Source organism: Podarcis muralis, chromosome 6 (assembly GCF_964188315.1).
Source record: "Podarcis muralis chromosome 6, rPodMur119.hap1.1, whole genome shotgun sequence".
Lineage (NCBI taxonomy): Eukaryota > Metazoa > Chordata > Lepidosauria > Squamata > Lacertidae > Podarcis > Podarcis muralis.
The window spans coordinates 20,670,084-20,684,406 of NC_135660.1; the positions used below are offsets into that span (position 1 = coordinate 20,670,084).

Below are 14,323 nucleotides of genomic sequence, written 5' to 3' on the forward strand. Positions count from 1 at the left end.
TACCATAATGTAGCTAAAAAAACTTTTAAGTAATAAATGGATGCAATTTTCAGAATACCCTTTTTAATACTTCTTAAAAAGAGAGGACATTCTCTGGAATGTAAGTGAATTTGAGAGGTAAGACTGGTTCTCCCCTCTCCCCCCCCCCAGCAGCTCATAAGTCTGAAAATTGAATAAAAGGAATGAAAAAACCCAGATTTAGCTCTACCTAAATCTGGTTATAGCAATTTGATTCCCACATTTACACGGTAATGCACATGCTAATAGCTCTAGTGTTAAATGTTTTGTGAAAGTTGTTGGACTTTATTCAAAATACCCAGCATACACATAGGAACATATATATTGCATAACCTAATCTCTCCCCTTCCATAGGAACTTTGTTAGATAAAGGCTGTCGTAATAAGCATCACCACACTCACGTTAGGATGGGCTAGTGAGTTTTCATCTTGGTATTTGATAGCAGTAGGAATAATTCCAGGCACTGTTTCTTTTTCAATAGATGTGAGAACAGAACTTCCCAGTTCTGCTGCTGCAGCTTCGCTTTTGACTTCAGCGGGTTCTGTTGCCTAATTGAGAGTGCAGGGTGGGGGATAAAATTCACACACAATCTTCATAGTCTAATTAATTCCGCTCTGAATAATATGAGAACATCATTGTCCTGTGACTGTAGACTGATAGTGAGAAATATACTGAATAACAGGAATTTCATGTTAAAGAATTTTGCCTAAACTAACCCACCATGTCTATTTTAGTGGATGCATGGAAGCACCAGAATGCCTTGGAACCTGGAACTATAGACTGGAAAGAAGCCAGTTTGAGATTCTGAAGTTGCTGAATTCTAGAGCAAGGAATTTCATTTATCTTTATAGGATCCTAAATCCTAAAGTCTCAAAACAGTTGTCACAATTATTTGTGCATTTCTCGTATGAAACCAAATTAATAAGATAAGGGGGGGGGGCTGTTTCCAAGGGCTCACAAACTAATATATATTTGCAGCAAGGGATGCCTTATAATATAAGACATATATAGTGAAAACTGCAAAGGCCTGCTTGAAGAGACAGGATACTACGCTCCAGCTGAAACTAGAATAGTGCTTCTGCAATAGTTTTGTAGATGACTATGGCACCATCCTGCTCAGTCCTATTTACCCTGACTGGCAACAGATCTCCAGGGTTTCAGATGAGCTTTTCCCAGCCGTACTTGAAGATTTCAACAACTGGTCATCCACGTGATACACACAGCACTTATCATCTTATTTAGCAACCCCCCCAAGAGTATCCTTTCACTCACCTTTTACATGACAAAGGGCATGTATTTCCTGACACAAAGACTAATTTCAGTGTTGGGAGGGAAAATGACTGAAGATTCCCTCCAAATATAGTTTGTCCAACCCACACCTAAATCACAACTCCAGTGCAAGAGAACTCCCTCTTAATCATGAGCCCAAACATCTTTGGAATTATTACTGCTTCAGATCTGGAATTGAAGGAGTGAGGACCAGGGGTCCACCTGGGTCCACTTTGGAGAGCCAGGCTGGAGCCATTTCATAAGCTGAAAACCATCTTAGAGAGCAAACTAAAGCTAAAAAAGACATTTCTCTCTCCCCTGCTTGCCCCTGCTTGCAAAAACAATATTTTTGCAACACAGCGAGTTTGCAAGAGGATGCGGTCAGGGGATTTTGGAGTTGTTCTGAGAAACTGTTCGTTTGCCCAGGATGTCTAGCCCACCACAAGGTTCTAAGCCGAGCAACCTGTTAAAACCACAAAAGAGGAGGGGGTCAAGGAGCATTTACTGGAACCAGTAAATGGGTCAGAAAGATTTTAAACTCGCAGCGCCACCTAGTGTATAATGCAGTTTGGAACCGACAGCCCAACATCAATTATTTAATTGGTTGCGCTTCAATGAATATGCATAAAGGGGAATGTTTGAGGGCTGGGTCAAGGGTTGAACCATTGTTTTGCCTAAGGGGATAAAAACTGTTTGCCCCTGGTGTTCGTGGGCATTCATTTTCTCTCATATTGGCTGAATGCACTCCTTTTGCTTTTTGTCTGACGAAAACCAAATTGAATAAAACTTTTGTTTTAAAGAAATATTGCTGCCTGGATTTTTCCATTCTGGTCTGTATTCGGAAGTCTCTAACATTTCTGGTGCCTGCGTGACTCGGATGGGGACCTTAAGTCCTCAAAAAGACCAGAAGGCAGCTCCCTTGTCCTTTTCTAGGCGGGACGCAGGGGAGGGGCCAATAGGCCGCTTATCCTGGCGCCACCGAGGCTTTTCTTCGGAGGAGGGCGAAGCCAATTTGACCCTTCTGCTGGGTCCTGGAAGAGAAGGCAACGGATTGAAGGACCGAGGTTGACAGGACAGGGCAGAGTCCAGCCGGCTGGTGAGTACATGGAAAAGGGCCCTGGGGACAGAGGAAGACAGAGACCCCCTTGTAATTAAAAAGGGGAAGGGGCATCCTGATCACATGCCCAAGCGTGTTTGGTGGCAGTAAGGGAAGGATTGGCCCCTGATACCCACCCACGCTTAAGGATTTAAAGGAAGGCAGAAAGGAAAAAAGGGGGGGGGGAACCGGGAGGCTAGTGTGTGTGTGGTACAGCGTCCAGTGAAAGAGGCACTTGGTGCGTGTGTGTGTGTAACCCCAGGGTATTCCCCTGGGGTAGAACCAATAAGTACTTCGTTTCCCAGTCGGGTGACCGCACCTGGGCAAGGAAAATTGGGAAGTGGATGTGTGAGTGCTTGGTGTTTGGGGACACTGCACAAGGGCCATACTGAATATGGGGGGGGGGGGGGAGGCTCGAAAGGTCCAGTAACTCCCCTACAGTGCATGCTGAACAATTTCAAGAAAGGATTCAGCGGAGACTATGGCGTTGTGATGACGCCAGAACGGTTACACACTCTGTGTGAACTGGACTGGACACAGCATTGAACTGGGAAGAAACATAGGGGCCCTAGTTGGGACAGGGCAACAAGGAGTATCTTTTGAGGCTGAGTAGTTACTTAGAGAAGAGTTTCAGACTCAGATTCAGATTTGGGAGCGATGAAGGGGATCGCTCCAGAGATCCCTTAGGTTATCCAAGTTGGTATACTGAGCTGGAATGCATGCAAGCCTTTCAGTTCTCTAACAGTTATAGGAGGAGGTTGAGGGGCAACCTGGACCTCAATAAAGGCAAGAGTTCAGCCAGGCAAAGTTGGAAGGTTGTCTGCTGAGCTGTGGCTTTGGTAGCAAGGCAAGCCTCCTAGTTTTTTCCATAGGCCAGTAGTGAACTGGGAAGCACATGAGCCTTGCAGACCTCCAACAGTTTTGATCCCTATAGTAAGTACAGCTTGACCAGGGAGGGCAAGCTAAATCCCAGAACTTAGTTAGGGAAGAGCTGGGTATCTATGTGACCAGCGGCAGTTTGGAACACATCAGGGAAACCACCAGTAGTGCCCTAGCTTCTCTGATGACCAGTGAGAGGTGGTCTATGGCTAGGAAATACGAAATGGTTTTAGACCTATAGCAGTTATAGCTGAGACAGGGAGGGCAATTTAATTGGTGTCCTTAACCAGGCACCAGCTGGATGGGTCAGTGCTCAGGTGTGTCTCAGAGAACACTGCAGCAGACCCCTGGTTTGAGATTCAGGCAGAGAAACCTCAAGAGAAGACCTGCATCTTTGTGGCCACCACAGTTGACAAGTTAGTTGCCACAGAAAAAGGATGAGGGAACAGATGAAAAAAAAACAAAAAAACAAAACAAGCCGGACACCTGAAACTGACCACAGGGTGTGACCAGCCAAGGTCAGGTGTCTGCTGGAAGAACTACTAGAAGTTAAAAAAAAAAAAAAAAAAAAAAAAAAAAAACTGCATAAAACTAAAAGAGGAAGAAGAACTTTCTCCATTTAACTTGCATGAGTTTGTGAACATGGATGAAGTTCTAGAGGTTCATGTGATAATAGACAACCCCCCACCCCCCTGGCTGAAGAAATATAAGACTGATCAATTCAAAATTAAGGAACACAGGCAGGAAAACGCCTCAAGAAGCCCATTTACCAGGGATCCGAGGCAAAAGTCCTGGCCCCACCTCCATATGATCCAAGTGCCGTGGTGGCCCCCTTGGGAGGACAGGGACAGCCCCATATCCCCAAAGCTCCACCGCCGCCCCGATATGTGGCCCCCAGGAGCCGAAGCAGGAAAGGGGGGGCTGCCAGACACCCCAGAAGTAGACGAGGCAGAGCCCAGTGACCAGATCCTGGACAAAATATACCCCAACCTTAAAGAATTGAGGGAAAGGATGAACAAATACAGAAGTTTGACCACTATGTATCGAGAAGCTGCAGAAGCTTATTGCAATGTTCGAGGCAAAGCATTGGGGGAGCACATAAAGCGATCCAGGTCCACCGCAGAGGCAGGAGAAGCAGAAGTCCTGACCCCCCCTTCGTGTAGTTTGGGACAAGCCACTCCCTGCGCCTCCGTTCACCCTTCAATCTGTCCCCTTCACCACCATCGATTTGATGAATTGGAAGACCCACACCCCTGCGTTTGCTGAGAAGCCCCAGGCAGTTGTGGACTTGCTGTCCTCTATATTTGCAGCGCATGAGGCTACCTGGGCAGATTGTCAGCGATTGCTGAGTATTCTCTTTACCTCAGAGGAAAGGAGGAGAATTAATACACAGGCTTTAGAATTTCTTGGAACGCCTGATGGAGGCATACAGAATTTGGACCCCCTTTGACTCTGAACTCCCTGCACATGAGTTAATGGTAAATGCCTCCTTCATAGGACAATGTGCAAAGGACATTAGAACCAAAATCCAAAAACAGCCTGGGTTCCAGGGCATGTCCAGATCTCAGATCATGGCCATCGCCCAGAAGGTGTTTGAACAAAGAGGAGAGGCTGAGAAGAGGGAGAAAAAGCAGTGGAGGAAAGAAAAGGCAGCAGTGTTAGGCACAGCAATGGCTCACAGGCCAGGGACCCGAGGGGTCCGCCGTAGCCATTCAGAGACCCGCGGCCAAGGGGGAGGAAGATGCCTGTTCAGCAACAACAAGGCCATAAGAATTACCCCTGTGAAAGGCTGCATGGAGCCAATTGGGAAGCCTGGTCAAAACGCATGTATTACTGGCTGGCAGAAAAGCAACTATGGGAAAGTACACAGGCTGAAACAGGCTTTGCCCAGCCCATTAAGAAGTTTACAGGCGCAGTGGAGGCTTGTGAAGGAGACGCGGCTGATGCTCTAGAGAAGCCCTGGGTTGCGTGGCAGGGATTGAAGACGGCATGTCAGGCTGCAGTGGAAGCCAGACCAGAGGGGCCTAGAGGATGCCCAGAAAGAGTACCAAGCCCACAGGGGGCTGAGTACCAAGCCCAGAGGGGGCTGAGGCTGCTTTGGGAAGTTGTTTCTACGGTTCAACGCATCTGTGTGATGCACTGTGTGGGGGTGCAGGCCAGGCAAGCCATTCCAAGAGTTCTGAGGAGGCCAAAGTCTCCAAGAGTTATTTGTCCTCTGAGGTGAAGTCCAACAGCGAAAGGCATTGCCATGCAATTGGCAGCTGGATGCAAGGCTAACATCTATATTGATTCTAAATATGCCTTCTTAACCCTGCATGCGCATGGCGCCCTATGGAAAGAGCGGGGCTTGAGTGGAGCCCACGGGAAAGCTCTGAAATACGTTCCAGAAGTTGAGACGTTACTAGAAGCTGTATGGGCCCCCAAAGAGATTGCTGTAATGCACTGCAAAGGCCATGATAGAGGTTGGGACATGGTCACTAGAGGCAACCGGAAAGCAGATAATGCAGCTTGTGAGGCAGCTCTGAAACCTCCACCAGTGGTCACCACCGCCCTCAACCCAGCTACCCTGTTGCCGGTAGGAGAAGGTGAGGAGCAGACGCACGATTGCATTGAGGTTATGGACACAAGACTGGACCAGGAGAAGTGGCCAGAGGAAATCGATTGGCAGACAGAGTGGCCAAGGAAGCAGCCCGGGAACCGGCCCCGCCTCAGTTATTGGAACAGTGGTCCCAGAAGGGATCTTAAGCACTGCTGACAAACCAGATACTATGTGTCCACCCACATGAGGCCAGGTGCCACAACCAAGCAGCTGGAGAAGTATGTCTATATAGCCAACCTTTATCAACTGGCAGCCCAGATTTCCAGGAAATGCCTGCTATGCCAAAAGAATAATCCCAGAACTCACTCCAGACGATGTGGAACCACGTTACACCCTTGATGAACAGCAGTGGACCAGCCAAGAAGGAGCAACGCTCCAGGAAGGACCAGACAGACGTCTTTTTGTGCCCCAACATCTGGCCAGCACAATTGTAAAGAATTACCACGAGTCCACCCATTTGGGAGGCCCAGCTGCTAAAGCACACCTTGGGAGAATATTCTATCTCAACTAACTGCTGCTATAACTAACTGCTGCTATATCCCAAAACTGTGCCCTGTGCGCCAACCAAGAGACTGAGACTATCACCCTTTGAACTTCTATATGGCAGGCCAACCCCTTTCGTCCGAGACATCCCCGCCAGTTTGGGGCAGATGGGAGATCACATCACCCAAGAACAAGTGCAATCCCTGTGTTTGTTGTGTGTGTTTGCTTCCTTTCCAGGTATTCCCTCGAGCGTACACCTGCAGTCCCACGGCAGTCTCGCTGAGCCGGTTCACCAGTTCCTCTGGGTGACAGCGTCTGGCGACCCCCTCATCCCCAACTGCAGTGAAAGTAGCCGAGGTGATCCCCTGGGTACATCACACGCATCTGAAGAAGGGTGTCTGGACTTGCAAGAGAAATCCTGCTGACCCTCTGAAGTTGATCATCACCTTGTGTCTGACGCTACCAGGGAAAAAGCGTTAGGCCACGGGCAACGAGATCCTGCGACTAATCATCACAAGGACAGTTACAAAGACTTTCTCTTTTCTCTCTTATTTTCTTTATTGACTTGCTCTATGTCTTATTGCCCTGACCCTACTGAACCATACCAACCCTATTGGCCTGGTAGCAGAGGATGGCCCCCGAGTATTGGTGGGAGGAACTATGGAAATATTGGGGTTGGTGGGTAGGCGTGGTATGTACTGCCCTACTTCTTTGGATGCTCCTGTATTTTTGCTGGCATTGACCAAAGCGGGAAAGAGTTCCCTGGTCTCCCCTGCCAACTTTTCCCGTCTAATGACTGAGGTCCATAACCCCTACACTAGGTGTTTACAAGTGGCTGAGGTGGTGGCCCATTCTGCCAATAAGTCACCCCAACAGATGCCACGGGTGGACTACCACTTCTCCCACTGCCACTTAACCGTTCCGCCATTCACAACCGAGCATTGGTCAATGCAGCTACATGTACGCATGTCCTGGCTCTCTATGATGTGGTACCTATAGGTCCATCAAAATGAAAATGCAGAACCATAATCGGTCGGCATTTTCATGATGGAAAGGGGGGAATGAAGGAGTGAGGACCAGGGGTCCACCTGGGTCCACTTTGGAGAGCCAGGCTGGAGCCATTTCATAAGCTGAAAACCATCTTAGAGAGCAAACTAAAGCTAAAAAAGACATTTCTCTCTCCCCTGCTTGCCCCTGCTTGCAAAAACAATATTTTTGCAACACAGCGAGTTTGCAAGAGGATGCGGTCAGGGGATTTTGGAGTTGTTCTGAGAAACTGTTCGTTTGCCCAGGATGTCTAGCCCACCACAAGGTTCTAAGCCGAGCAACCTGTTAAAACCACAAAAGAGGAGGGGGTCAAGGAGCATTTACTGGAACCAGTAAATGGGTCAGAAAGATTTTAAACTCGCAGCGCCACCTAGTGTATAATGCAGTTTGGAACCGACAGCCCAACATCAATTATTTAATTGGTTGCGCTTCAATGAATATGCATAAAGGGGAATGTTTGAGGGCTGGGTCAAGGGTTGAACCATTGTTTTGCCTAAGGGGATAAAAACTGTTTGCCCCTGGTGTTCGTGGGCATTCATTTTCTCTCATATTGGCTGAATGCACTCCTTTTGCTTTTTGTCTGACGAAAACCAAATTGAATAAAACTTTTGTTTTAAAGAAATATTGCTGCCTGGATTTTTCCATTCTGGTCTGTATTCGGAAGTCTCTAACAGAATATCTCTATCTGTTCATTTGGGAAAACGTGATATGGTAAACTGCCTTGTGATCCTCGGATGAAGGTTGGTATAGAGATTTAATAAACAAACAAGCAAGCAACATTCATATGGCACTGGATTCAGAGAAGACCCCACACCTTGATGTGGGGTGGGAGTTGGAGGGCTGATTCGGTCTGGTGGTAGCTTCTCCCATTGCAATACATGCTGCTCCACATGACCTTGACCTTGACAGAGGGGGGGGGGGTTCCCAGAGTGATGCCATCAAAAAGGGGGAAGACAAAAAGTCCAGGGATACGCAAGAAGCAGCCTTGTATTTCTCTGTACCCAAACTGGCAGTTTAATAAATTGGATTGCTATATTAAAAAAATACAGCCTTTGTGTCAAAAATGTCAATACTTAAAAGCGGTACCTGTGCCTTGCTGCAACCAGAACACACTAACTGAATTAAGCACATTATTGTTGACAAAACCTGCATTCCTTTATTATACCTAAATGCAGAATCACATCATTATTGGATCCATATATTTCTGATTTCTGATGACTGGGATTAGGATTACCAGTATGAAAGTCAAAGTCAATGTCAATGTCAACTGCATTAATGTACCGGCTTTCCACCAGCTCACAAGGGGCTCTATGCAAAGAAAGGAGATTGAAAACTTACCTTTTTGACTTCTTTACTTGATCTGAATGTCTGTGGAACAAAGGAGTCACTTTCAATTGCTTCAATTTCTTTTACTCGTTTCACTTGCTCTACGAGGCTGGTTTGGTCTATAGAAGAGGGTATAATGTCAGTATAGTTTAGCATAAGCTTAAGATCAGCGCTGTGCAATATTCTTCTAAAGTATTTCCTCTGCTCGAAAAATGGAAAACTCTAAGGTAAGTGATGGCTCTGCCAAGGAGAAATTATTCTTATTTTGTTCAGCAAAAAAAGGATAGGAAGGATAAAGCAGATTCTAGACAATGGAATTGAAATATTTGCCATTTACGCCAGGTACAAACAGGATGGCGCTGCTGACAAAGCATCTGGTAATCACGAGTTTGATTCCTGTTGCAAAGAGTACAGGCACTCACCACCCTCTGCCCCACAGTTCAATATAATGCCAAAAAGAAGGGACTTGGTGTTTTGTTTCTTGACTCAATATAAAGTCCCCTAGCATCTGACCACAGTTTGATCCTCTCAGTGGGGTTCGACCCACCACTCTGATAATCACTCCAAACAATGATGGGTAATTCTATACAGAGCCCATTGTATCCCTAAAGTAGCTCTCTGTATGCTTATTGCATTCATGTAAACCATATTAATATTCCAGCACTCCTTTATGTGACATTTTAAAAAGTTTTTCAATCTTTTAACAATTGAAAAAGTTGAAGAATGTGCTAGAGTTAGGAAAATTTCATTTTACGGACTCGCTTGTTTCCTTTTGAGCTTCACTGTAATAAATATGAATGCTGCATTTTTTCCACTTCTGTTGGAGATGAAATTAGTAAGATCGGGCATATATATACCGACAACAAAAAGATCCATCAGAAATTTAAGTACCGTACTTTGATCCACAGTAGGAAACCAAATAGAAAAGTTCTTCAGATAACATAGGTATTCAGCACACACTAAGGAACACAATAATTTGTGATATTTGCTGGACTGAGAAAGGTCTCTGGACAATCTGGAAGCTCAGTCTGGGACTAGATATATTTTTGGCACCCTTCCCTTTAAAATGTCAGCACTGTATTGTGCTAAGCCCATCAACTCTTATCCAGAAGAGCATTCCAGTATTTATGTGGACAAACAATACATACAAGTTTTATTATACGTAAAAGCTTTGCTTGATCAGAGGCAGACAGAACAGAACAGAACCTTGCACACTATATAATTTAGAGCTACTCTATGTCAGTCAAGGGACGTGGGTGGCGCTGTGGGTAAAAGCCTCAGCGCCTAGGGCTTGCCGATCGAAAGGTCAGCGGTTCGAATCCCCGCGGTGGGGTGCGCTCCCGTTGCTCGGTCCCAGCGCCTGCCAACCTAGCATTTCGAAAGCACCCCCGGGTGCAAGTAGATAAATAGGGACCGCTTACTAGCGGGAAGGTAAATGGTGTTTCCGTGTGCGGCTCTGGCTCGCCAGATGCAGCTTTGTCACGCTGGCCACGTGACCCGGAAGTGTCTCTGGACAGCGCTGGCCCCCGGCCTCTTGAGTGAGATGGGCACACAACCCTAGAGTCTGGCAAGACTGGCCCGTACGGGCAGGGGTACCTTTACCTTTATGTCAGTCAAACAACCAAGGAAATTTAAAAGAAATTAATGCTGCCATATATAAGCAACGGAAAGAAATTTAGCTCTGCTAATCTACACATTCAAACGACTGGACTGTAGCGGACACAGAAGGCTAAGTCAAATGGCTCACTGTTTTCTTATGCATCCACTGAATTCAGCCACCACCACTGGTATAATGTCAATTTATTTAGGATTAGGTTTCTACAATGTTGTCATTCAGGTCGCATGTTGTCCTTTCTCTCCCACTGATGAACTAGTATGGGACTTGTGAGACACCCTTGCCAGTCACTCCTATGATGGAAATGGTATCAAGATTTTATAACCACGCATAATCAAAAAGCCGGATACTGTCATGACAAGCTGCCCTCGATGCTCAGGTATATCTGTGTCTGCTTCACTTATGGTTTTCCAACACCGATGACAGATATCTGTGTAAGAAAAAGTGTATGCACTATATATAAATATATTGTCACAACTGACAAACATGCACCTGAATATTTTTGTCGTTTAAGCATTCCATGGGAAAACTGTTGTAGACATAGGTTTGACCTTTGGTATTGGCGAGTGCTGTAATGTGAATGACAGTCACAATGTGGGGAACATGGTCCCCAAGAGAAACAAAATCACAGAATGTTTTCCAGAATTACTTCAGTGACATTAACTGGATAAAAATGGACTGGAAGGAAGCTGTATCCATTAGTCTACAATATTGTTGACAAACACATTATTGGTATATAAAATGACTTCCATATAGTGTTTGTCAGATGTCAGTAGAAAGGATATATATTTCATAGTAAAATCAAAAATAATGGAGTCAGAAAGCTAAGAGGGTAGAGACAAAAAAAATCAATACTAACTCATTGGACAGCAAGTCCTTTCACTCTGGTCAGACTGAAAATACAGAACTATTTGTATCAGTGACTGTTGATGCCATTTTTCATACATAAATCATTCCTTCTATAAGAATTACAATTAAGCTTGCTCCTAGTAGCTCTGTTCTTTTTATCTTATTACTAATGCGGGTGGGAAAACCTGGAGAAATAAGCATACATGGGAAACTATCAATGCATTTGTGTGGGAGGCTTGTCAAGACCTTTTTGTGATAACCTTCAGTTTTAATGTGTCTGCTCATACAGGCTTACGTCTGTAAGTCAACACAATCATACGGCAGCAGTAACCTTCTGAAAACAGCAGGTGGCATTGTATTACCAGTTAAACCACAATGCATAACAGAAGGGCTTCAGAGGCCTTGCCTTAAGTATCCAGAATTCATCTTATTTCAAAAACCAACATCTTTCAAGACTGTGACTCCTTTTGTTGTAACTTAAGAATATTTGTATTAATGATTTCTTTTTGTGTGTGTAAACCTGGCTTTCGTAAGTACCTTTAACGTATGTGCTGTTCCTATTTTTAAAGGGGGGGCAGCTTTTTCAGTGGCTAGCAGGATATTGTTGTTGTTTAGTCGTTTAGTCGTGTCCGACTCTTCGTGACCCCATGGACCAGAGCACGCCAGGCACTCCTGTCTTCCACTGCCTCCCACAGTTTGGTCAAACTCATGCTGGTAGCTTCGAGAACACTGTCCAACCATCTCGTCCTCTGCCGTCCCCTTATCATAGAATCATAGAGTTGGAATAGACCACAAGGGCCATCGAGTCCAACCCCCTGCCAAGCAGGAAACACCATCAGAGCACTCCTGACATATGGTTGTCAAGCCTCTGCTTAAAGACCTCCAAAGAAGGAGACTCCACCACACTCCTTGGCAGCAAATTCCACTGTCGAACAGCTCTTACTGTCAGGAAGTTCTTCCTAATGTTTAGGTGGAATCTTCTTTCTTGTAGTTTGGATCCATTGCTCCGTGTCCGCTTCTCTGGAGCAGCAGAAAACAACCTTTCTCCCTCCTCTATATGACATCCTTTTATATATTTGAACATGGCTATCATATCACCCCTTAACCTCCTCTTCTCCAGGCTAAACGTGTCCAGCTCCCTTAGCCATTCCTCATAAGGCATCGTTTCCAGGCCTTTGACCATTTTGGTTGCCCTCCTCTGGACACGTTCCAGTTTGATGGTGTCCTTCTTGAACTGTGGTGCCCAGAACTGGACACAGTACTCCAGGTGAGGTCTGACCAGAGCAGAATACAGTGGCACTATTACTTCCCTTGATCTAGATGCTATACTCCTATTGATGCAGCCCAGAATTGCATTGGCTTTTTTAGCTGCCGTGTCACACTGTTGGCTCATGTCAAGTTTGTGGTCAACCAAGACTCCTAGATCCTTTTCACATGTACTGCTCTCAAGCCAGGTGTCCCCCATCTTGTAATTGTGTCTCTCATTTTTTTTGCCCAAGTGCAATACTTTACATTTCTCCCTGTTAAAGTTCATCTTGTTTGTTTTGGCCCAGTTCTCTAATCTGTCAAGGTCGTTTTGAAGTGTGATCCTGTCCTCTGGGCTGTTAGCCACCCCTCCCAGTTTGGTGTCATCTGCAAATTTGATCAGGATGCCCTTGAGTCCATCATCCAAGTCGTTGATAAAGATGTTGAATAAGACCGGGCCCAAGACAGAACCCTGAGGCACCCCACTAGTCACTCTTCTCCAGGATGAAGAGGAACCATTGATGAGCACCCTTTGGGTTCCCCTTCTCCTTGTGCCCTCAATCTTTCCCAATATCAGGGTCTTTTCCAGGGAGTCTTCTCTTCTCATGAGGTGGCCAAAGTATTGGAGCCTCAGCTTCAGGCTCTGTCCTTCCAGTGAGCACTCAGCGCTGATTTCCTTCAGAATGGAGAGGTTTGATCTTCTTGCAGTCCATGGTACTCTCAAAGAGTCCCCTCTAGCATCATAATTCAAAAGCATCAATTCTTCGGCGATCAGCCTTCTTTATGGCCTAGCTCTCAACTTCCATTCATCACTTCTGGGAAAACCATAGCTTTAACTATACAGACCTATACGGCTAACAGGGTATGGCATGTAGCAATCACACTTCACAAACATAATTAGTAGCTCCAGCACAGCCAGAGAGGAAGTAAAAGGGGGCAAATATTTCTTTTAAAAACAAAAACATAAACATAAAAAACAGATGATGTGGTCTTCTGTGTTTTAAAGGACACTGCAACAAGAAACCATTAAATTACAATGTTTCAAGCGGTTCAATTCTGTCACCTGTGGCTTGAATTGGGCTAATGGGCTTTTATTACATTACACGTGTTAATTAGCTTACCGATGTCAGGATGTTTGTGTTATCGTTGACGCTGCTTTGTGAATGGTCACTGTTAATAATAATATAATTGTCGCTGTCTGTGCTTTCTGAGTCTCTTTTCCCTCTGGCCTCACTGATTACAATCCCTTCCAACCATTTGTGTACTTGTATGTATGTCACTGATTTGTTAAGTCTTTCTAAGAGGCCAATGGACTCCGTTGGTTTTGTTGCAACACACTCACCCTTCTGAAAACTGTCAAGGAAAAGTGGCTTTAAAACACTTACTGCTAAGCATCAAAATAAGTTCAACATATACAGTATCCCTACTCAGCCATAAAGCTCTCTGGGTGACCTTGGGCCTGTCAAGGCCACAAAGCATAATCTACCTCACAGGGGGTTTGTGGGGGTTAAATGACGATTGAATGCCCAGGCAGCATGGATCCCAAAGGGTATTGGGAGGGGAAAGTGCCAGGAGAGGAAGCTGTGGGGAGGAGTGGGGAAAGGAAGAAGATAAATGTCACAGGTCGTGGAACCTTCTCATGTGGCCACTTTCTTACTCTTACTCTCCAGGTTTCTGCCCCACGGCAATAAATATCTGAGGAAGCAAGAAGCAGGGCATTTTCAGTTCTATAAAACACTGTCCCAACACATATTGGTACCATACATTTTAACCTTGGGTTGGCAACTTTTTAAAAATTGAAAAAGGGCCATATTTTATTACTGAGCAACAATAGAAGGGCCAGCAAGAGTGATCCGACCCAACTGAATGAATCCTGGATAAGTCAGGACTTGGGCAA

General features: G+C 45.5%; 1 protein-coding gene across 2 annotated transcripts in view; it reads right to left on the minus strand.

Moving 5' to 3' along the window:
- Positions 1-14,323, minus strand: part of RSRC1 (arginine and serine rich coiled-coil 1) — a 177,005-nt gene that overhangs the window by 1,484 nt on the left and 161,198 nt on the right. For both annotated transcript variants that reach the window (XM_028731398.2, XM_028731399.2), the window contains 2 exons: positions 8,730-8,836; positions 420-566 (listed from right to left, as the gene is read on the minus strand). In XM_028731398.2, the coding sequence (XP_028587231.2) occupies positions 420-566; positions 8,730-8,836 (254 nt within the window). The remainder of the gene's footprint in view (positions 1-419; positions 567-8,729; positions 8,837-14,323) is intronic.